General features: G+C 44.7%; 1 protein-coding gene across 5 annotated transcripts in view; it reads left to right on the top strand.

Annotated features, from left to right (window-relative positions):
* Window positions 1-22,512, top strand: part of CHCHD3 (coiled-coil-helix-coiled-coil-helix domain containing 3) — a 217,591-nt gene that overhangs the window by 159,516 nt on the left and 35,563 nt on the right. For 4 of the 5 annotated variants that reach the window (XM_053407490.1, XM_053407491.1, XM_053407492.1 and 1 more), the window contains one exon: window positions 6,992-7,062. In XM_053407490.1, the coding sequence (XP_053263465.1) occupies window positions 6,992-7,062 (71 nt within the window). Of the gene's footprint in view, window positions 1-6,304; window positions 6,474-6,991; window positions 7,063-22,512 lie in introns of those variants that run through there. The other variant, XM_053407495.1, reaches the window with a different exon arrangement.

Raw genomic sequence — 22,512 nt, 5'->3', positions numbered from 1 at the left:
CACATGTGATGGTGCACAAGCCATTGCCCTGTAAACCTGAACAGTAAACCTGGAAGTTCAGCGACCTTTTTTTAGGTTCTGATGTCAATCTGTTGACCCTGCCCACCTTAACGGTGATTCCCACTTGTCATTAAGAGTTGTATTTGGTAAAGTGGGTTTTTAGCCAATCTCCCACTCAGAGCCTTCACACAGAGTGAGTTAAAAGTGTGAACATAAACTTCATCTGAATTTGTTGTAATATGAGGCATCAGAGTTCAAACTAACACAACGGAAAGGAGATACACTCTGTCTCTGAAGCAAAGGTGGTTCCAGCAGATTTGCAGTGGGGAGGCACATGGAAGAGCTGTCTGTTTCTGTGAAGTGCAAGCGAGGACTCAGATCATTACAATGGTGATAACCTTTTCGATGACATGAGATCTTTTAGCACCTTTTCTAATGAAGCACCCTGAGATGATTTTCAATTTAGGTTAAAGACACACATACTTGCTGAGTTTCCATACACTGCAAAAACAGCTGACCTTGTAAAATTCTGCAGGGACCTTTTTTTTTACTGAGGATGTAGACCATGTCCCACTGAAGGTGTGATTCATGCATTAGTTTTTAAATGGAAGCCAGTGAGCTTCATTCCACATCAGAAGTTGATTGGGTGAAGTAGCTCCTCACTTGTTTTTAATTTAACCCTTGCCACAGCTTTATCGAAAAAGAGGCCTGTTTTCAGTAAATCACAGTGTTTGAGAAAGGCATTCAAGAACCACCTGCACCCACATAACTGGCCCAGGCTTTAAGAGTGGATTCTAAGGCCTTTCTTCTGGATCTGCCACTGCCAGTGAATAGATTTAGAATGACGGACACACAATAGAGGGTTTTCCCGTGGTTATTTATTTCTTTCCAGTATTTTAACACCCAGGGGCCACTGTGTGTTATGGCAATCTCTTCCATGAGAGTTGTGTTTGGCTCCTGCCTTTCTTTCTGGTGAGCCCAAAGACTTTTCTTTCCCAGTTGGCTTTCAGATGGGCTGAGGTTGCTGGTATCATGGGCTGGGAATGCAGGCGCTGACTTTGGAATTCGTAGAAGGTTTTATTCTTCCCCGCTCCTCTGATTTATATTTAACGAGCTAAATTATGTGCTTCCTTTCAACTATTTCTGTGCCACTTTTCAGGGGCACAGATCTTCCCAAAGGAGTTGGCAATGAAAGAATCGCAACAAAACAATAAAACAACAGTAATTAATAATTACTTATTACTAAGCTGCTTTGGGAGGATCTGTTATCTGAATGAATGATGAATAAGTAAATGAACGAATGTAAGTCACTTGAGTATAACTTGCGGACAGTGTACTGTAACAGAGGAAACAACAATACTGAAATTGGGGGGAAAGAAAAATGTGGGAAGAACATAAGCAGAGCCCTTGTGAATCAGGCCAGTGGCCCATCTAGTCCAATATCCTGTTCTCATAGTGGCCAACCAGATGCCCCTGGGAAGCCCCAAACCAAGACCTGAGCACAAGAGCACTTTCCCTCCTTGGGGTTCCCAGCAGCTGGCATTTAAAAGCACACTAAATCCAACAGTGTAGGTGGCTCATAGCCACTTTGTGTAGTTGCCATTGATAGCCTTATCCTTCATGAATTTCTCTTTTAGAATTACAGAGTTGGAAGGGGCCCCAAGGATCATCTAGTCCCACTTCCTGCAATGCAAGAATACACAGTTGTCTCATACAGGGATCAAACCTGCAGCCTTGGCATTATCAGCACCACATTCTAACCAACTGAGCTATCCAACTACAGTGGTACCTCGGGTTACAGACGCTTCAGGTTACAGACTGAATCTGCTAACCCAGAAATAGTACCTCGGGTTAAGAACTTTGCTTCAGGATGAGAACAGAAATTGTGGTCCGGCAGCAGGAGGCCCCATTAGCTAAAATGGTGCTTCAGGTTAAGAACAGTTTCAGGTTAAGAACAGACCTCCAGAACAAATTAAGTTCTTAACCTGAGGTACCACTGTAAAGTCATCCAAGTTGGTGTTCATCACTGCTTATTGCGGGAGCGTGTTCCGTAGCTGAACCAAGCGCTTTGTGAAGAAGCACTTTCTGAAAGTCCAAACACGCAACACCAAGTGGATCACTTTTATCTACCAGTGTTGGACCTTGCTGAGCTATGGGGCACAGGAGGAGGGGAATGGGATGGCAAAGGAAAGGTGGTATAGCATAGGAGCAGTAGAGCTTTTGTTCTTGTTTAGTCGTTTAGTCGTGTCCGACTCTTCGTGACCCCATGGACCAGAGCACACCAGGCACTCCTGTCTTCCACTGCCTCCCGCAGTTTGGTCAAACTCATGCTGGTAGCTTCGCGAACACTGTCCCACCATCTTGTCCTCTGTCGTCCCCTTCTCCTTGTGCCCTCCATCTTTCCCAACATCAGGGTCTTTTCCAGGGAGCCTTCTCTTCTCATGAGGTGGCCAAAGTATTGGAGCCTCAGCTTCAGGGTCTGTCCTTCCAGTGAGCACTCAGCTACACTTAGTCATAGAGGGAGCTTGATCTGAAAACCTTTACAGAGGCTTAAGCAGTGCAATAGGCCTATCGCTGCTCATATGCTTCCTGGCTGATCTAGTTGGTTTCCCCCAGCGTTCCTTGCCAGAGCTTCGTGTTGGTGCGCAGGCTGTTTCCTTGCTTGTTATCCCTCCAGTCCCACCTTCAGGTTCTGTTACAATCTCAAGTCCCATCAGAATTGAAAGAGTAGAAGATTTACCTGTTGCTCTGCTACAGCATATCCCTCAAGCTCCTGTAGAAGAAACACAGAGTTGATATTCTAGTGTAAAGGTATTTGTAGTAGCTGCATGCCACCACATTTCTTTCTCATTAGTTTTGCTCTGATTGTGTCAACATGCAATTTTGTAATGTACTATAAGATGAAAATTGCTATAAAATTGGCTTTTCTGTTGTATTTACGAGACAAAAATAAAATGGCAGCAACCTCTCGATGTGTTGCTTCACACACACTGTTCTCCTAAGAGAAGAGGACCCATGCGGCTCGGTTTTCTGGCGGCTGTCATGCTGCAAAGGTGTGCTAGTAAACTGAGCCATGGATACTTTTTCCTCCTTCTGTTCCGCTGAAATATATTCCACCCGGAAACGTCTGCCATTTTCGCCAGCAATTCTTTAAACCTAGTTTGCCCTGCAAGTTGCATCTAAAATGCAGGAAATTTTTAAAACTCTGTAGGGCTCAGCATGTGATTGCGGATACAAAAAGACAGCCTGCAAACAGTTTTTGTCTCTTGCATCTTTGGAATTCGTTGCACATTAGGTTCTGTATTTAAAACTCTGTCTCTCGTTCGTATGCCACAAGTGGAAAATATGAAGACTTTGCGTGTTTCCATCCTACTGTTTTGGTGAAGGGTTCCAGAGCCCGTTTCAGAATGGAACCCTTGATCCCCACTTTACCTGACCTAAATCTAATATAGCCCCACAATTCATCATCCTATTAAGTGACAATTTCAATTAACCAGCTGAGAAGCGAAAAGCCATTTCTCTGGCAGTACATTAGAACCTGTACAGTAATGTAGTTTCTAATTGACAGTCCATTAAAGCAACCACTATCATTTCTAACTAATGTTTGCATAGTTCTGGAGTTTCTCTTTAAAATAAAGAATTTCGTTAGACAACGAAAGCCCATTCGCTCATCGCAGCACACCACTCTGCATATGTGGGGTGTGTGTGTGCGCGTGCGCGTACATTCTTTTACACAACTTCAAGCGAAAGCTGTGTCATTTGAAAGCCACGCTAAACTGAATCTAAGTTGATAAACGGCTGCTTGATAGTCTGCAGTCAGATTAAAGCCTCTCAACGTGTCACGACTCAGCTGTTCCCTCAAATGGCAGATTTAAAAGAAAGAAAGAAAAAGCTGAACAACTACACTATGAATATTGCCTTTGTGTCAGAAATGTGCCTTCATGCTTTAAAATGATAAAAAATTGCAATCGATCCTTACAACTGTTGTGTTCATCTTTATTGATCAGGCACAAGAAAGATAAATCGCTGCCCAAATAAGATTATAGTAAATGTTAGCATCAGAGGGGACTGTTGGTTGATAGAGGACTATTCATCATCTCAAATGGTGACCTGTCCGTATGTGCATTGTCGTCCGTCTGCTTGTCTAATCACATCCCTATTGATTTTATCTGTATCTGAGGAACCTGGATGTGACTGTCATTGGGCGAGCGAGATTGCTAAATGCAATGGGGGTCAGCAGTGTGAAGAGGATTTCATTTTCATTTTCTTAGCAGCCAACAATGATTTATTAAAAAATAAACTACCCCCAAAATCACATGCTTGGAACTTGGGTCCGCAGACAAATGAATTATTAGGTCTGGATCACAGGAGCAAGCTCCGAGTTGAGAGACCACCATGTTCTGTCTAATATTTGTGTGCCCTTTTGACTGTGGTATCTGTTACACAATTTATTATAATTTGCGTAAAAAGTGTGAGGCTCAAAACACAATCTTGCCCTTCTTCTCAGCTTAATGATTTTTCCAATGATTTTTGTAGATCCCCAGCGAATTCAGAGCTGCCTGGTAAAGCATAAAACACAGGCTCAGATGATTAAATATCTGTCCTTTTACCTTTCCAGATGGAGTAGTTTCTTCCACTCATCAGCATAGTAAAGGAGTATAGGATCCTTGTTTCCTGTTTCCTGTCTTCTGCTCTAACGTGGCACAAGTAGAAAGAAAATGTCTTGTGATGTTTTCTTCTTCTGACTTCGCATAACCATGGTTTGGATCTGATAGGCAGGAGCGTGTCTGAGGTTAAAAGCGTCTACCTGCTGATTCAAAAACTCTGGGGATTTCAACTTAAGAAAGCTGGTGCCCGAGGGAAAGATTACCCATTTTGCAAGCCATAGAGATGTCTCCAAAAATGATGTCCCCATAAGTAAGCTCTCCCCAAGCCAAATGTCTGATAGTATTTACCACATGGACATTGTGAGTTTCTTTACCCGCGTGGCAGCCAATGATGTGAGGTGGGGATACTTGCAACGTGATAATGTTTACTGCTAGATTATTACTGTAGCTGGTGGGAAGACCATGTAACCATCTCTGAAGCATATAGGACAGAATTAAACTGGAAGTTCCCATCATTGGTCTAGGTTTAGCCAAGAACTTGCTGGATGAGTTTGAGCAAACTGCTCTCTTTTGTCTTCAGCCCCCAGTCCATAATAGGATCATAGTAATAATGGTCTCATTTACAGGTTTGTTATCAGGTTTGCTTAATGGAAGTGACGCACTACTACATAAAAGGGGTCTCTAACAGCAAGGGTTATGTTTGCTATGGCTTGGTCCAAGAGGACATTCTTGGTTGACCATGAAGATTGTGGCAGGGCACAGAGAAGAATTGCATATGCAGATCCCAATCAAAAAATTAGCTAGTCTCATTTAAAGAGTGCTGAGAGCAGGGTCCTAGCATGGTGTCCCGTTTATTATGTGTGAAGTGTAGTCTATATAAATATGAAATGCATAAGGCATCAATGGTGTAATACATAGACGCCATTTTAATCACCATGTTGGTACAGGCCAGCTATTGCAACTTGCCTTCTGAACCTTTAATCATCTCGTACATGGCCCCTGCATCAAGGCAGTATGAAGCGGCTGTTGATGGGTCAGGTTCTGCAACCACTTTCTATGCCCGGCATTATGGATAAGCAATCCAGCTGTTGTTTGTATTAAACTAGCAACCAGGTTCTAGGCCTCATTACAATTAGCGTCATGGTTTTTAATTTGCCTTGAAGTTTTGCCCTCCTGCTGTTTCCCCAACCACCAGCTAGAATTCCACATCTGGGTTGGAAAGATGGGTTTGGGGTCTTTTTGTTACAGGAGGTGGCAGATTCTGAGCAGTGAGGCGGTTGTAGATCCTTCATCGGACCACTTTCCCCACTAAAAATTGCCTCCCCCACCCTCACTTTGCAGACGGCATTTCAAGACATGTGTAGAGATAAAATGTGCGGTTCTGCCACTCAGTAATTCTGATTTTGCAAAGCATGTCCCCCTTTCAGAGGCACAAGCAGTTGGGAGGTTCTGCAAAAGCTCTTCCCAGATTTATATGTGGGTGCCATTTCAGGGTCCAATTATGCAGAGAGATTATTTTAACTATAAAACTAAAGCAAGGGTCCATCCTCTCTCTCTCTTTTCCTCTCATGGTTCTATCAGTTTATCAGAAACGGCAAGCTCTAGCAATGGGCAATAGAGAAAGCAGTAGAAGCTGCTGTGGGCATTTGATCTTTCCATTGGCTGAACTGTTATGATGTCACAAAGCTCAGAGCAAGGCTGCGGAGCAGAGTCAAAATGGAAGACAAGGAGACATGAGCCGTGAATGCCATGGATGTTAAGGGTAGCGGGGAGCCCAGTGACAGAGGGCGAAAGAAGCGGAAAATAGATGGAAGTGGGGAGCCTAGGAAACAAGAAGCAGAGGGAAAAGAGGGCCAAGGAAAACAGGTAGGAAGGAACAGAAGGACTGGATAAAAGCAGGTCTGAAGAAGCTGGATGTCGGAATGATTAGGAATAAATTGGTTGTCTACTTTCCAGTCAATGGGCTGAATTCAACTAGTGCAATGAGCCCTCCTAGCGCAACAGGGCTTTCTGGCCTCTCCTTCTGCCCCTCCCTGTGCCTCCCCCCAGATTAGGAGAACACCCCCCCCAACAGCACACAGGGGCAGGAGAGGGAAGATTGTTCCATCTGGCAAGCAGAAATACTTGCATGAACGGAACAGTCATAATAAGGTGACACTGAATTCTACCCAGTAAGTTTTTCGCCACTTAGAATAACCACAGCGGCAAATTTAACGAGGTTCTCTTAGTAAACGTTGGACTTGGAGTGAGAGCAGCTGTGGATGTCTCGTTAGGGCCTCATGAATTACTAACCCCCCCTCCCCCCCAAAAAAATGCTTTTCTCATTTGGCATGCACTTTTTTGATTGCTTACCCTTATTTCCCTCACTCTCTCTGTATTTCTAGAGTTCGCAGTTCTATAAAGTCACCACGGAGCAATACCAAAAAGCCGTTGAGGAAGTAGATGCCAGATTCAAGTAAGTTCCTCTCTTTTTTTCTTCTTATCCTTGTACTATTTTTGAAGGAAGACCATGAATCTGATTTCTCTCCCCGCCCCCCCCCCCCGGCCTTTGCTGGGAAAGCGAAAATGGAAATGAAATGAGCTGGGGGTATTGGCATTGCAGGAAAAGCCTTGTGACCAGGGCTCCAAATCAGCTGAACTGTATCCTGGTTGCAACATAGAAATTCAAAGCAGACACATGTTCTTAACTTTTGCATGATGCTTATTGGAAGAATGCTTCAAAGAAGCTTGCGTCTCCTGGATCAGGCCCACTAAGATGTAGGGGATGACTGCAAGCACTGTTATTACTTTTAAAGCATGCACTTGCCATCCTGGGAATCCCCAAGATTACATTAGGTTGCAGACCTTCTTTATCTTAATCACATAATGTTTTCTGTTTTTTAAAGCACCTCAGATTATATTGCTACCTCTGTGATTAGATTTCAGCCATTTTGGTAAAATCTCTCTCTTCCCCTGCCCCCAATGGCTTGAAAGGTATTTAAATCAGTAATTTAACTTTGCCCTTGTGTTGAAGGTTGGGTTGAATTCTCTTTATTTCTCCGGAGGGCTTAATGAAGATCCAGTAATTGCGGGACCGAAGTGACTCTGACCTTTTGCCCTGGTCTTTCCTTCTTCTGCTGCTAATTCTTGCAGGAAGGCATCATCCATCATATTTCATGGCTTTCATTTCAGAAATGTTAACCCCCCCTTCCATTTTCCTACTGTTTTCTGATGAATGCTGTCAGTAGAAGACAGAGACCGGTACTCTGTTGTTATCTGGAAGTCTGTTGTTGCTGAAAGGCTCTCAGCCCCCATGACAACATATCATTATAGCTACTTAATAACTTGATAAAGATCATAAAGGAGCCTTATGGCAACTCATGGCTTTAGTCAGCCTTCCCATAGGAAAAAATCCAAAGGACGAGATATTTTCTGCCTTTTCAGTATATCCCGGCTAGGGAAGGCAGGAGTTACACTCCAAAACATCTGAAGGGTGCCAGTTGCATGCAGTTTTTTCAACGCACTGTGAATATTGGTACCTCTGTGTGATGGGATGATGAGCTGCTTGTGCATAAAGTCCTAGTCCCTCAGAGTTTGGCTAAGTCCACAAACCTCTGTCTGTGACGGAGCTCCTTAAGCATGGCTCCGTCAGTCGCTTGTAGAATCGGACAGTGGGCGTTTACGGAACTTCTTCCAGCATAAAAGTTCCTTAACGGAAACGCGTCTTCTGGACTCTCGGCGTGACAGTTTCCGGCGAGGAGTGGGTGTCCCTATGGGAGGTCCTGAAACCTCCCCACTATTTTCGCTGGAAGTGTCTCTGAGCCCTCCCTCCGACTCACTTTCCCTTGGAGCTCTTCCTCTCCCCCTGCTGGTTCCCTCCTCAGCTGATAAGTCTCTCTCAGCCTCTGTGAGCCCTTTCACCTCCTGTTTCTCCGATGGCAGTTCCCTGACACTCTGTATCAGAGCTTTCCAAACTGAGTGTCACGGCACATTAGTGTGTTGGCTGCAGTGTGTAGATGTGTCGTGCAAATGCTCCCGTCGCTGCTTCCGGGGCTGGAAAGGAGTTAGTTTAATCTCCAGTTTGCTAGTAAAAAACAAACCCCTGAATTTCTGTGTCATGAAATGATGCATGTCTAAAAAGTGTGTCACCAACATGAAAAGTTTGGAAAGCTCTGCTCTGTATTAATAATGGTGGTGATCTGGCATGTTTCCACATCCCAAAGTGCCGACTGGATTCCTGTTTCTGTTAAACCCACAGAAAGCAGCATTTAAAAAACATTTAAACATTAAAAACATTTTAAAAAAGTAAACTTTAGCACATAATACAGACTACACAATTTAATAAAAGACAGTTTAAAATATAGTGGTACCTCGAATTAAGAACAGCCCTGTTTATGAATTATTCGGTTTATGAACTCCGCAAAGCCGGAAGTAGTGTCCTGGTTTGCGAATTTTACCTTGGTCTAAGAACGGAAGCCAAACGGTGGAAGGGCACCAGCAGTGGGAGGCCTCATTAGGGAAAGTGCGCCTTGGTTTAACAACGGTTCTGGTTTAAGAACGGACTTCCGGAATGGATTAAGTTCGTAAACCGAGGTACCACTGTAGTAGTTGAATTGAAATGCAGGAACCATCCTGTAGGAAACTAAAATGGAAAACACTAAAAGCACACTGACATAAGAAGGTCTTTAGCAAACCCTCTAAAATTAAGTCATTGCACAGTCCTGTCAATATGGAGCCTTTCAAGGAGTCTCTATGGTTTTCCCTTTGGACTGCAAAATCAGTCACTAGATGATTTCTTCAGGCCCAGAAACTCTCAGACCCAATTTACAGCGATTTCTGAGGAGTCTTCCCTTCTCTTCCCACACTCCATTCAATAGTTGCATGGTATAATGGTCTTGAAAAGCAACCAGTGTGGTAAAATCACAACTTTCCATATACAGTGGAACCTTGGTTCTTGAACGGCTTAGTTGATGAACAAAGCAGTTCCCAAGCGCCAAAAACTTGGAAGTAAGTATTCCGGTTTTTGAACTTTTTCGGAAGCCGAATATCTGACTTGAGTGCAGGAAGATCCTGCGGCCAATCGAAAGTTGTGCCTTGGTTTTCGAACGGTTTTGGGAGTCAGACTCCTGGAACAGATTAAGTTCGAGAACCAAGGTTCCACTGTACTAAAAAACTTTCTTACAGTACAGATGTATAGGAGAAAAGTCACCTTATGGTGACTCAAGACTAAGCCTTATGAAAATCAATGAAAACAATTGGGGGGCGGCGGAATAAGAGTAAGCCTTCTATACTTTTCATTCTCAAAGTTGCCACATGCATGAGTTTGAGTCCTCTCAGACATTCAAAAGGGCCATGACAGCACATGATAAGAAGTAGTTCCTGGGCTTATTTATAATAATGAATTACGTAAAGGTAAAGGACCCCTGATAGTTAAGTCCAGTCGCAGACAACTCTGGGGTTGCAGTGCTCATCTCGCTTTACAGGCTGGCATTTGTCTGCAGACAGTTTTTCCGGGTCATGTGGCCAGCATGACTAAGCCACTTCTGGCGCAATGGAACACCGAAACCAAAGCAGCGCATGGAAACGCTGTTTACCTTCCCGCCGGAGTGGTACCTATTTATCTACTTGCACTTTGACGTGCTTTCAAACTGCTAGGTTGGCAGGAGCTGGGACTGAGCAACGGGAGCTCACCCCGTCACCGGGGTTCAAACTGCCAACCTTCTGATCAGCAAGCCCAAGAGGCTCAGTGGTTTAGACCACAGCGCTACCCGCGTCCCCATGAATTACTTAAACAGGCTTATCCCCCCCCCCCACTATTTAAGAAGACTAGGCAAGTTCATGGGGGTCTGGTCACCCCAAATTTCTAGCCGTGACAATTATAGGCTGGGCACGGGCGCTTTGATCTTATCCCGCAAGACCATTCTTCACTTTCTCTTTTAGTTTAAGATTTTCTTTACCTAAGAGCTTGAAACGACTAGAAATTAAGACAGCCCGGGAAGAACAACGGATTGCATTATTTTCCTGAGCTAAACGTTCCCAGTGCAAAATGTTTTATGTATAACCTGACACAAAGCACTTCTGGCAAACTTATGGAAATAGGCATGCCTTTTCATATAAATAATATCGACAAATAATACCTGCAAGCTTTAGACGTGCAATTAAGGTACAGCACTCAGGAGTTATCTGTTTGCCTTTATAGAGAAAAACAGAGAAAACACAGAGGTGCATTTCATTGGGAAGCAGGGTATCAGTCCTGCCCATTCTGTGAAGAGGAAGCTCACATTTTTCTAGTAGTTGTTCAGCCAGAGGACCTTCTTTCTCCTTTCCTGCATGCATGATTTCAACTTCCAGGGCAGAAGTGACAAGAGGAAGGAAGTGGGTATCTCTTAAGCAGAGATACCAGCACATTCTCTGGAACCTGAAAATATTGCTTTAAATGTATACATAGCTTAAGTTATTGAGTACAAGCTTATTATTCACTAGAACAGTGCTTCCCAAACCTGGGTCTCTAGCTGTTTTTGGACTACAGTTCCCATCATCCCTGACCACTGGTCCTCCCTAGGGATGATGGGAGTTGTAGTCCAAAAACAGCTGCAGGCCCAAGTTTGGGAAACAGTGGGCTAGATTCACACTTGTTGTCTCTGTGGGCACAGAAGCAATTGACATGTAGTGTTTGATATGGCCATAATTCACTGTTTTGGGTTAATTTATGAGTAAAACTTATAACCGGTATAATAAAACATGATACCGTATTTTTCGCCCTATAAGACCCACTTTTCCCCCTCCAAAAATGAAGGGGAAATGTGTGTGCGTCCTATGGGGCGAATGCAGGCTTTGACTGAAGCCTGGAGAGCGAGGGGGGTCGGTGCGCACTGACCCCTCTCGCTCTCCAGGCTTCAGGAAGCTATCCACTAGCCGTGGGAGACCCAGCTCTCCCAACACTAGCGGAGAGCTTGCCTGCACCCAGAAGCTTGGGGCGCGCTGAGCTCTGCACGTCCCAAGCTTCGGGATTAGCGTAGCGCTCAGCTAGCCCTGGGAGAGCCGCGCGGCTCTCCCACGGCTAGCGGAGACCTTGCCGGCACCCAGAAGCTTGGGGCGCGCTGAGCTCCGCTCGCCCCAAGCTTCGGGATTAGCGCAGCACTCCGCTAGCCCTGGGAGAGCTGTGCAGCTCTCCCACAGCTAGCGGAGACCTTGCCGGCACCCAGAAGCTTGGGGCGCGCTGAGCTCCGCTCGCCCCAAGCTTCGGGATTAGCGCAGCGCTCCGCTAGCCCTGGGAGAGCTGCGCAGCTCTCCCACAGCTAGCGGAGACCTTGCCGGCACCCAGAAGCTTGGGGCGCGCTGAGCTCCGCTCGCCCCAAACTCTGGGATTAGCGCAACACTCCGCTAGCCATGGGAGAGCTGCGCAGCTCTCCCACAGCTAGCGGAGACCTTGCCGGCACCCAGAAGCTTGGGGCGCGCTGAGCTCCGCTCGCCCCAAGCTTCGGGATTAGCGCAGCGCTCCGCTAGCCCTGGGAGAGCTGCGCAGCTCTCCCACAGCTAGCGGAGACCTTGCCGGCACCCAGAAGCTTGGGGCGCGCTGAGCTCCGCTCGCCCCAAACTCTGGGATTAGCGCAACACTCCGCTAGCCATGGGAGAGCCGCGCGAAGTTGCGCGGCTCTCCCACGGCTAGCGGAGACCTTGCCGGCACCCAGAAGCTTGGGGCGCGCTGAGCTCAGCACGCCCCATGCTTCGGGCTTAGCGCAGCGCACCTGGGGGGGAAATAATTTTTCCCCCTTTATTCCCCCCCCCCCCAAAAAAAAAACTAGGTGCGTCCTATGGGCCGGTGCGTCCTATGGGGCGAAAAATACGGTATTTAAAACATTACTGGGCATCTTATTTTACTGTTAATTCAAGACTCAATATTGCATATGATTTTCTTACAGCCCATTAACATCTTTTTATTTCCCTTTTTTGGCCCGTGGAAATATTAGGAGGGGTGGGGAGAGATGTCTTCCTATCTGCCTTGATACATAAATGCATATTAAAAAATAGTCACAGTGTTATTTTCATGCTCCCAAGAGTTTAATTTAAACAGATGTTCTTTTAACTGTCTTCTGGAGTATAGCTTGATAAGTAAATTATGAAAGATTCAGTAGAAAACTAAACATCGATGCTCTTCTGATGCCTCGTGTTCAGTTTAATTGAACGTGAGGATTGAGGACAGATTTTTCCAGCTAAAAGTGCTTTAAAGAGCTTGTTTAATTGTCTGTAAAAGGAGAATTAAATAAGGTTGAACTGCTAAATTTATAATTCTGTTAAATGCATAAACCAATGTGCTGCGTGTCAGTGTGACTTCAAGTTGGGAGTGTGAGATTAATAGAGCTAATTGTGGTATTGTTGCAAAGCAGCTCCACTTCAGAATGGCAAACATGCCTAGAATTTTCAGCAAGTTTTCCACTGAAATATTCACTTCCTGCTTCATTTTGGAAGCGCAAATGTCACATACTGGGCCTAATTTGGATAGTAGTTGTGCTGCAGAAGGTAGGCTGCCAGTGTTAATTCCTATTGGAACAGAGAGGCTAAATGTAGTAGTAATAATAATAATAATAATAATATTTATACTACCCTGCCCATCTGGCTGGGTTTCCGCAGCCATTCTGAGCAGTTCACAACAGAATGCTAAAAACACAATAAAACATCAAACGTTAAAAATTTCTCTAAACAGGGCTGCCTTCAGGTGTCTTCTAAAAGTCAGATAGTTGTTTATTTCCTTGACATCTGATGGGAGGGCGTTCCACAGGGTGGGCACCTCTACCGAGAAGGCCCTCTGCCTGGTAATCAAGAATGGACACAGGGCTTGTGCTGGAGTGTATGGGGTGTTAGGGGGGGTGGGACCGCTGATGGGGAACATCTTGTAGCTTGTCTGTGGTAGCGTGTCCACCTTTTGTCCCCACCCTGCTCTCAGCTCTCACCTCTGACTCCTTGAAGCTGTCAGCATGAGACAGTGGGCACAGCTCAGGAAATGACCTCCAGGTATAATAAAAACCCATGCGATATGTATGACTACCGCTGCGGTTTACCTCCCTTTAAGACATAACATTTGCATTGATCAGGTTCCAACTGGTCAGGTTGAGCTAGTTCCTGCACTGCTCAGATGATTGTCATCCATTACGGTGACTGAAGTCAATTAAAAGGTATTTTTCATAATCAATGGTGATCAGTACAGGCATGTGGGCACAAAACGCAAGAAGAGCCCTGCTGAGTCAGATGAAAGGCGTATCTTGTCCCACAGTGGCCAACCACTGCCCACCAGCTGATGTTCACAGGCAAGTTTCCTCTCATCCTGCTGGTTGCGTATGGCCATCGTGACTAGTAGCCATTGATTGTTGTTTAGTCGTGTCCAACTCTTCATGACCCCATGACCAGAGCACGCCAGGCACTCCTGTCTTCCACTGCCTCCCGCAGTTTGGTCAAACTCATACTGGTAGCTTCGAGAACACTGTCCCACCATCTCGTCCTCTGTCGTCCCCTTCTCCTTGTCCCCTCAATCTTTCCCAACATCAGGGTCTTTTCCAGGGAGTCTTCTCTTCTCATGAGGTGGCCAAAGTATTGGAGCCTTAGCTTCAGGATCCGTCCTTCCAGTGAGCGCTCAGGGCTGATTTCCTTCAGAATGGAGAGGTTTGATCTTCTTGCAGTCCATGGGACTCTCAAGAGTCTCCTCCAGCACCAGAATTCAAAAGCATCAATTCTTCAGTGATCAGCCTTCTTTATGGTCCAGCTTTCACTTCCATACATCACTACTGGGAAAACCATAGCTTTAACTATACGGACCTTTGTCGGCAAGGTGATGTCTCTGCTTTTTAGCAATCGATAACCTGGATATTTCCCCAGAATGGATGGTTCTTAATTCATGGTATGATAGGCTTTCTTTTAATTTATTTTTATACTTTCTGCATAGTTTTCAGCTCTACCGTCTTTGAAGGCAGCCTTTGTGATTATTTTCTGTCTTGACACAAAAGTGCTTCCAATAGTGAAATGAACAAGCAACTCATCTCTTCCCTTGAGCTTCCCTTCCCTTCCTGTTTTACTTTTAGTCCTTTTGAATTACATGAGATGTGGTTTGAGTAGTCTTAATGGCTAATTTGCCAAGTTTAAGAGGAATGGAGGGCACACTGCATAACCTATCTAGAATTTATTGGAAAGCTGGCAGGCTCACTGTACATTGTCTGCGGTACTTACCTTGATGCCTGCTTATTGCCTCTTCCAGTGCTGCATTAATTTGCTTTAATATTCCAAAACATACCTGATGGTTTTTTAAAAAAATCTTTGTGGGGCTCAAATTGCATTGATCAAATCCTAAATTGTCAAATGGTTTATCTCCCTTTAAGACACTAATTCCCATTGATCGAATTCTAAATGATCAGGTTGAGCCAGTTCCTGCAGTACACAAATGATATTAAAACAACATTACCAGGCCCTGCTGCTTTTTCCTAATGCAGGCGTTACGTTATTCACAGTTGCATTATAACCAGAATGATTATGTTACAAAGATGTCTTGTTCCTAATGAAAAGTTTACATAAGGAAGAAGAAGGTGGGGGAGAGGAAAGTGCAGTATTACAGGAAAAGCTTGGCTTTGGGCAAAAGGCTTTGGGCTTTTACTGAGTAATTGCATTTTGCATTTCTCTTGGATTCCTTTCTTACACTTCACTTTCGAGGGCTGAAGGCAGGAAACTTAGCATCTCTGGGGATGGCATCTTATTTTCCCATGACCATCAGGGCCACGTAACATTCTGATCATTCAGTTAGGAGTTCAGAATGGGGAATAGCCACGCCTCTGCCCTGCAAGAGAATATATGTAAAGGGTAAAGGGACCCCTGACCATTAGGTCCAGCCGTGGCTGACTCTGGGGTTGCGGCGCTCATCTCACTTTGTTGGCTGAGGGAGCCGGCGTACAGCTTCCGGGTCATGACTAAGCCACTTCTGGCAAACCAGAGCAGCTCACGGAAATGCCGTTTACCTTCCTGCCGGAGCGGTACCTATTTATCTACTTGCACTTTGATGTGCTTTTGAACTGCTAGGTTGGCAGGAGCAGGGACCGAGCAACGGGAGCTTACCCTGTTGCGGGGATTCGAACCACTGACCTTCTGATTGGCAAGTCCTAGGCTCTGTGGTTTAACCCACAGGCAGCTTAAGCCTGATTTGATATTCCAGGTCTCTGGTGGACCCACTTGATTGTCTTTTCATTGACTGCACAACGTCTTGGAGTCTGAGATAGTTCTTTCCCCACACACCTTGATGTGCAGTGAGATCAGGAATGGGCCTCAAGCTCTTGCACTTATTTCCCCAAGACATAGAATTGTGGTGGCCAATTGTGGTGGCAACCGTGCAACAATATAAGATGCTTTGTAGTATATTCATCCTGCTTTGCCTTAATATGGTTTAGTTTCTGGCTTGCTGGCCAGTTGACCCATGCAGATGTGAAGGCCTGTCTGCATGTCGCAAGGGAACTGGCATTGGAACAGGGGCGGGAAACAGAGGAGCCGTCATGTTACAGGGAGCTTCCGAAAATTTTGTGAAGCAGTTCTTCTTCCGGTGATGAGGAAAGCCCCACCTCCAGTGGGGAAGAAGTAAAGGGACCTGGGAATGCTGCGGTGAGCCTCAGCACCGCTCCTGGCCAAGCCGGCTAGGAGGGAAGCATGCCCCTTCCATCGCCCACCCTGCACAGAGGTCTAAAGCGCAAAGAGGGAAGGAAAAGGCTGGGTAGGTAGGTCTTGTGTCTTCCAATACTTTGCGATAAGTATTCTTGCTGCTGTTGTGGCATACATAAAAAAAGTTCTACCCACCCTGGAAGAATGGCAGATGAAGGTGATGGAATATATGGAATTGGCAGAAATGACCGGCAGAATCCGAGACCAGGGAGAAGAGTCGGTGGAAGAAGATTGGAAGAAATTTAAAGACTATTTACAGAAATATTGCAAAATTAATGAATGTTAGAATGATGTTGGATTGAAAGTTATGTGGTTTTTAGCTATAATGCTATAAGGAGTATGAAAAAATGGACTATTAATAAGCAAAAATCTAATGTTACATTATTTTAAGATTAAAGATTAGGATAAGCAAAGAGGGGAAGGATTTGCTGAACTGACAAATTAAACTGGAATACAAAAAGGGAGGTTAGAGGAGGTCCAGAAATTAAGTAAATGAAAGAATGTAATGGAAAGATGGAACTGTTTTTTTTATTTGTATTTGTATTTTTCTTTTTTCATTTTGTAAAACTTTAATAAATATTTTATTTTTTAAAAAAAGGCTGGGCGTAACGAGGCTTTTATGTTGGTGGAGGTCCAGGAAACAACCACTCCCGGATTCTGCTAGCGATTGAGGCACACATGAACTTGTGGCTCTGCAGTGTAAATAGTTTGCACCCAAATAAAACCTGTAAAAGACAGGTCTGAGTCCTGCCTGGTTACTCAAGAGCAACCACCATTGCCATCTGACAGATTTGTACCCTGCCTTTGATCAAATGTCTTCAAGGCAGTTTGCAACACTATACAACATTGCAAAGTACTCCCCGGAGACTTTGGCTGGCATCAGAGTCCAGAGTAATGTTCCCATTGCTTCTGCAGTCCCAGAGTAGAGTGTGTTTTTTTCCTGCTAGGGAGGTGAGAACAAGCCCTGGCAGATGTCCTTTCTCTGGCCAGTGGCTGAGGCTAGGCTGCGCTCCAGGTTACAAACTCCCAGTTTGTCTGGTAGCAGAGCTTAGAGTATCTTTCTCCTCATTTCTGGAGGTGTGCCACTAACACAACATTTGCCGCACCCACACCACAGATTTGGCCATGTGTATGAATTACACAAAGGTCCGTATAGTTAAAGCCATGGTTTTCCCAGTAGTGATGTATGGAAGTGAGAGCTGGACCATCAAGAAGGCTGATCGCCGAAGAATGAATGCTTTTGGAATTATGGTGCTGGAGGAAACTCTTGAGAGTCCCATGGACTGCAAGAAGATCAAACCTCTCCATTCTGAAGGAAATCAGCCCTGAGTGCTCACTGGAAGGACAGATCCTGAAGCTAAGGCTCTAATACTTTGGCCACCTCATGAGAAGAGAAGACTCCCTGGGAAAGACCCTGATGTTGGGAAAGATGGAGGGCACAAGGAGAAGGGGGCGACAGAGGACGAGATGGTTGGATAGTGTTTTCGAGGTTACCAGCATGAGTTTGACCAAACTGCGGGAGGCAGTGGAAGACAGGAGTGCCTGGTGTGCTCTGGTCCAGGGGGTCACGAAGAGTCGGACACGGCTAAACGACTAAACAACAACATGAATTACATACATAGAAAGTAAAAAATTGTACTGGGAGACCAACAATGGTCTAGGATCGCTGTTCTTCAACAAGTGGGTCAGAGCAGAGATGTTGCCACCATTTTCTCTCTTGTTGTTTTGTTTTCTTTGCGATAAGTTGCCAGAGAAGTCAGAAGTGGTATAGTTCAGACATAGGTTCACCACCTCACGGCCAGACAGATAAAAGATAGCATGCCAAAAATAAATGAAACGAATTAAAGCAGATCAGTTGTTGAAAGCTAACCCAGCAATTGTTACATCTGATTCCTGTATCTGGAAAGTTAAGACCATTGATTTATTTTACCCACATCTTCTCTCACATCAGCCTCAGTTCCTCATTTATGATCTGGGAAGAATTCATGTTTGTTTAGCCTGGTGATTGTGAGGATAAAGGAAACCAGGTCTTGAGAGCACTTTGCATTTTCAAAACATGGTACAAATAGGAAGGAAGAATAGTGCACTTGGAAGAAGGGCGAACCCTAGGAACAGCAAACCATACCCTGTAGTGAATTAAGCCATTCTTTAGGCACTTGCCTGGAACTACTCAGAAAGCTAATAGCCCAGCTGAGATGAAGGCATGACTTTGATGTGGTTCTTGTGTTAAGGTACAAGGTGTATTAGAATGGTGCTAATGGAAAACGTGATCAAAACCAGAAAAATAAAAGTGGAAGTTGCTCTTATTTTAAATCTTCTTATTTGTGCCTTTCTACAAACTGAAGGCAGCTTACAACAACCTTATTACCAACTAGTTTAAAACTTCCGTAAACATATTCCTGGCCTTAGGCAGTTCAGAGAGAAGATCAGGGTTAGTGGAATTCCTAAAGAAGACAGCCTTGCATACCTGTAATCTTGGGTCTAGCACTATCTGCTGCTATTACAGACTTGATGCTTCGCTTTGTGGGGATAGTCTCTTCAGTTGGTTCCCAGATCATTGTCTTAAATATTGTAGTTTCCTTTGCAGGTTGAGGAGGAGTTGCCTAGATTTTACAGAAGCTCTCCTTCAAATCTTAAACCTTTGAACAGTGATCGCTTTATAACTGACAACTTTAGTTTTCCCTACAGCAACACAGACGTTTTTCTTTCTTCCTTTGATCAATACAATCCATTAGGAATGTAGAGTATCCAACACTGCTATATGAAATATTAATTAAGCACATTTTAGCTAGATAAATGTGTACTCTGCATCCAGTGAAAGCAGGAGGTGCCGAAGGAGTGCATGTATTTCCATTTTACCAAATCACAGTTCTATAACTACATGTTCATACATTTGCATGATAATGATGTGCACTCTTTCCATGTGCCATGTTGTTGTGCCCCAGCATCTGCAAGAGGCCTTCTGGATCATACCAAGGGGTGCATCTAAATCAGGGTTTCCCAAACTTGGGTCTCTAGCTGTTTGGGTGCTACAGTTCCCATCACTCCTGACCACTGGTCCTCCTAGCTAGGGATGAAGGGAGTTGTAGTCCAAAAATGGTTGGAGACACAAGTTTGGGAAACCCTGATCTAAATGAACACCTTGTTTCCAAAAGTGACCAGTTCACTGGGTCCAGGAAGCCAGCCAGCAGCCCTTTATCTTTGGTTTGCACCCAAGAGCTGACATTCAAAGGCATGCTGAAGATGGAGAGTCCATATGGCTCTCATGGCCAGTCGAAGAAGAAGAAGAGTTTGGATTTGATATCCTGCTTTATCACTACCCGTAGGAGTCTCAAAGCAGCTAACAATCTCCTTTCCCTTCCTCCCCCATAACAAACTGTGCAGTGAGCGGGGCTGAGAGACTTCAGAGACTAGCCCAAGGTCACCCAGCAGCTGCATGTGGAGGAGCAGAGACGTGAACCCAGTTCACCAGATTACGAGTCTACCACTCTTAACCACTACACCACACTGGCTCTTGTACTTATTGGTTGACATTCTCCATGAATTTGTCCAAACTCCTTTTAATGGCATTGCAGCCAATGACCATTACCACATCTTGTGATGGTGAATTCCATAAATCTACGTATGTGCTGTGGGAAAAAGTATTTGCTTTTCATCCGCCATGAATCTCCTGCCCATCAACTTCACGGGTATATTCTAGCATAATGAGCATGGGAGTAAAATCCTCTTCCTCTCCACTTTCTGCAAATCATGCGTACTTTTATATAGACTTCTGAAATAAAAGTTTCATCAGGCAATTTGTGAGGATGTCCTTTGTGACAATTTGTGAGCATGTGTTAGATTGTGGAGCCTGGTTAGAGCACACTTTCTTATCCCAGTAAAACTACTTTAAAGGGATCATAATAGCTATAGCAGTGCAATTCCCTTGTGCCTGAGGGTACCTTTATTCCAGGTGGGAGTCTATGCCAACATAGTTATACAGGAACAAAGAGGGAAAGCAGCTTTATATGCAGACAAGCTGACAAACCCTAAGATATGTGTTCATTAGGAAGGTCAAGACTGCTGTCAGCCAATTAAGGACTCCCCCTTTTTATAATAATATTTTATTCTTTTTTCCATATAAAAAATTACATTTGTTACTCAACAATTATATTCCAGTTCAACGACAGTAGTGGCTTCCTGCTCATCCAACATGGATGTTTGTAACCCAAATTACATACAATTGTGTTTTAACGTTCCGTCTTATCTAATTTCATCCTCTCACCATGTTTCATAATATATTCTGCTGTTTTCTTACACTTCAAACCATGCTGTGGTCTTCACATATGGGAAATGACTTTTTTTTATAGACTAGAAAAGGTTCCCAGTTTTCTTGAAAGGCTTCTGAATGAGCTATAATACTTGTGTTGGTCACATTCACAGCTGAACACTTGAAGCATCTTCCTAATATATATATATATTTTTAAGGAAAAAATGCATTCCTAAAAAATGTATGAGCTTGGTCTCTGATAACTTTAAGAAAAGAAGAAAAGCACCCAGTCCGATGTCCATTCTTGATAACTGGGACTTGCCCCATCACACAGTAAAAATGGGTGGACTTGGCGGTCCATGTGGAAAAATTCCAGCGGCTGCCCATGCATGTTCACAAGGATAGATGGCGTAATTTTCAACAGACCTTTAATGAAATCGAGTGAGTGAGTGAAACTCTCTCTTCTCCCTCTCTCTTTCTCTTTACACATCAGTGCCCAACAGTTAAATTGGCACGTTTCTTATTTTTGTGTATCCGTAATCAACCAAGTCCTCTGAAAATTGATAGATGTGCTCATTAAGGGCAGTTCTTGCTGCCGGCTGCAGTTTCACAAGCCTCTGCCTCCAATGGGAAGGAGCGCTTCACGCTCAGCGCTGGCAAGTGATACTCCGCCGTGATACATCTGGCTTCCAGCTTCCTTTCAGAGATTCTAAAGCCTCTTGTTTTCATGTATTGAACATGCTTTGTTGGGAATTTACATGAGTACAAGTCACCCATTTCCCAATTACAGTATGGAAACAAGGTGGGAGGCTAAAAGCTGCAATCTATCTCGGGTGCCTTCTCCTCCTGTATGGATGAGTTTTGCAAGCGCTCCCCTCCCCGCCCACTCCCATTTTGCAGTGAGAGCCATTTTGCCGATTTTTGAACATCTGTGTGCATTTAAACATATCCCAGTGACTTCACCGGATTGCATGAAAAGGAATGTACGTCTGCACGGCTGATTATATGGGTGCTTTTTGTTTCGTGTAAAGTAGCGGGCCACCTGTTTCTGGTTATAGGAAGAAGGATAGTGTTTCTGGTTCTAGGGAGAAGGATAGGCTGTCGGTTACCTTTTTACATGTTAAAACGTGGAATGGCTTATGCTGTTTCCGTACCTCCTGCCCTTCTCACACCTGTTAAGCTGCCAGTATTCTGAATGGGGGTAACGGTGGAGGGCAGATGGAGTTGCAACTCAAATATCCGTAAATTGTGTCTCGCCTTTGTGGCTGGGCAAAGCTGCAGGAGGGAGGAGGTCAGCGCCACTAACCTCTCTTATCCCTGCAGAGCTCTTGAACAAGATGAAGTGATCAAAGCAGGATGCCAGGACATCGTCACAGCCTCATTACTTTGCAAGCTGCATGCACAGATGCTGCCTTCGCTGCATCGTGGGCATGGTCTGATTTACATTCCTAACACCTCCATTACAGCTCATTTGCTGCTGATGCTGCTTGTAATTAACAGGCTCCTTTCTCCTTCTTGAAGTTGTCCTGATCTGAAAGCTCAGCAGAGAGAATAGTCAGCAGGTGACTGTGCCAGCTTCTTCAGGTGTCCTGGGCATGGTTCAAGGTGAGGACTCCAAACCTGTAGAGCCATAAATGGCTGGAGTCATAACATCAAGATGGTTGGTGTGGTGTAGTGGTTAGGAGCGGTAGCCTCGTAATCTGGGGAACCGGGTTCGCTTCCCCACTCCTCCACATGCAGCTGCTGGGTGACCTTGGGCTAGTCACACTTCTCTGAAGTCTCTCAGCCTCATTCACCTCACAGAGTGTTTGTTGTGGGGGAGGAAGGGAAAGGAGAATGTTAGCTGCTTTGAGACTCCTTTGGGTAGTGATAAAGCGGGATATCAAATCCAAACTCCTCCTCCTCCTGTTCTTCTTCTTCTTCTTCTTCTTCTTCTTCTTCTTCTTCTTCTTCCCCCCTTTGTCTCTCTCATTCCACTGCTTAGCTTGT

This window comes from Podarcis raffonei, chromosome 10 (genome assembly GCF_027172205.1).
Source record: "Podarcis raffonei isolate rPodRaf1 chromosome 10, rPodRaf1.pri, whole genome shotgun sequence".
Lineage (NCBI taxonomy): Eukaryota > Metazoa > Chordata > Lepidosauria > Squamata > Lacertidae > Podarcis > Podarcis raffonei.
This window is presented reverse-complemented; position numbering and strand designations above follow the sequence as displayed.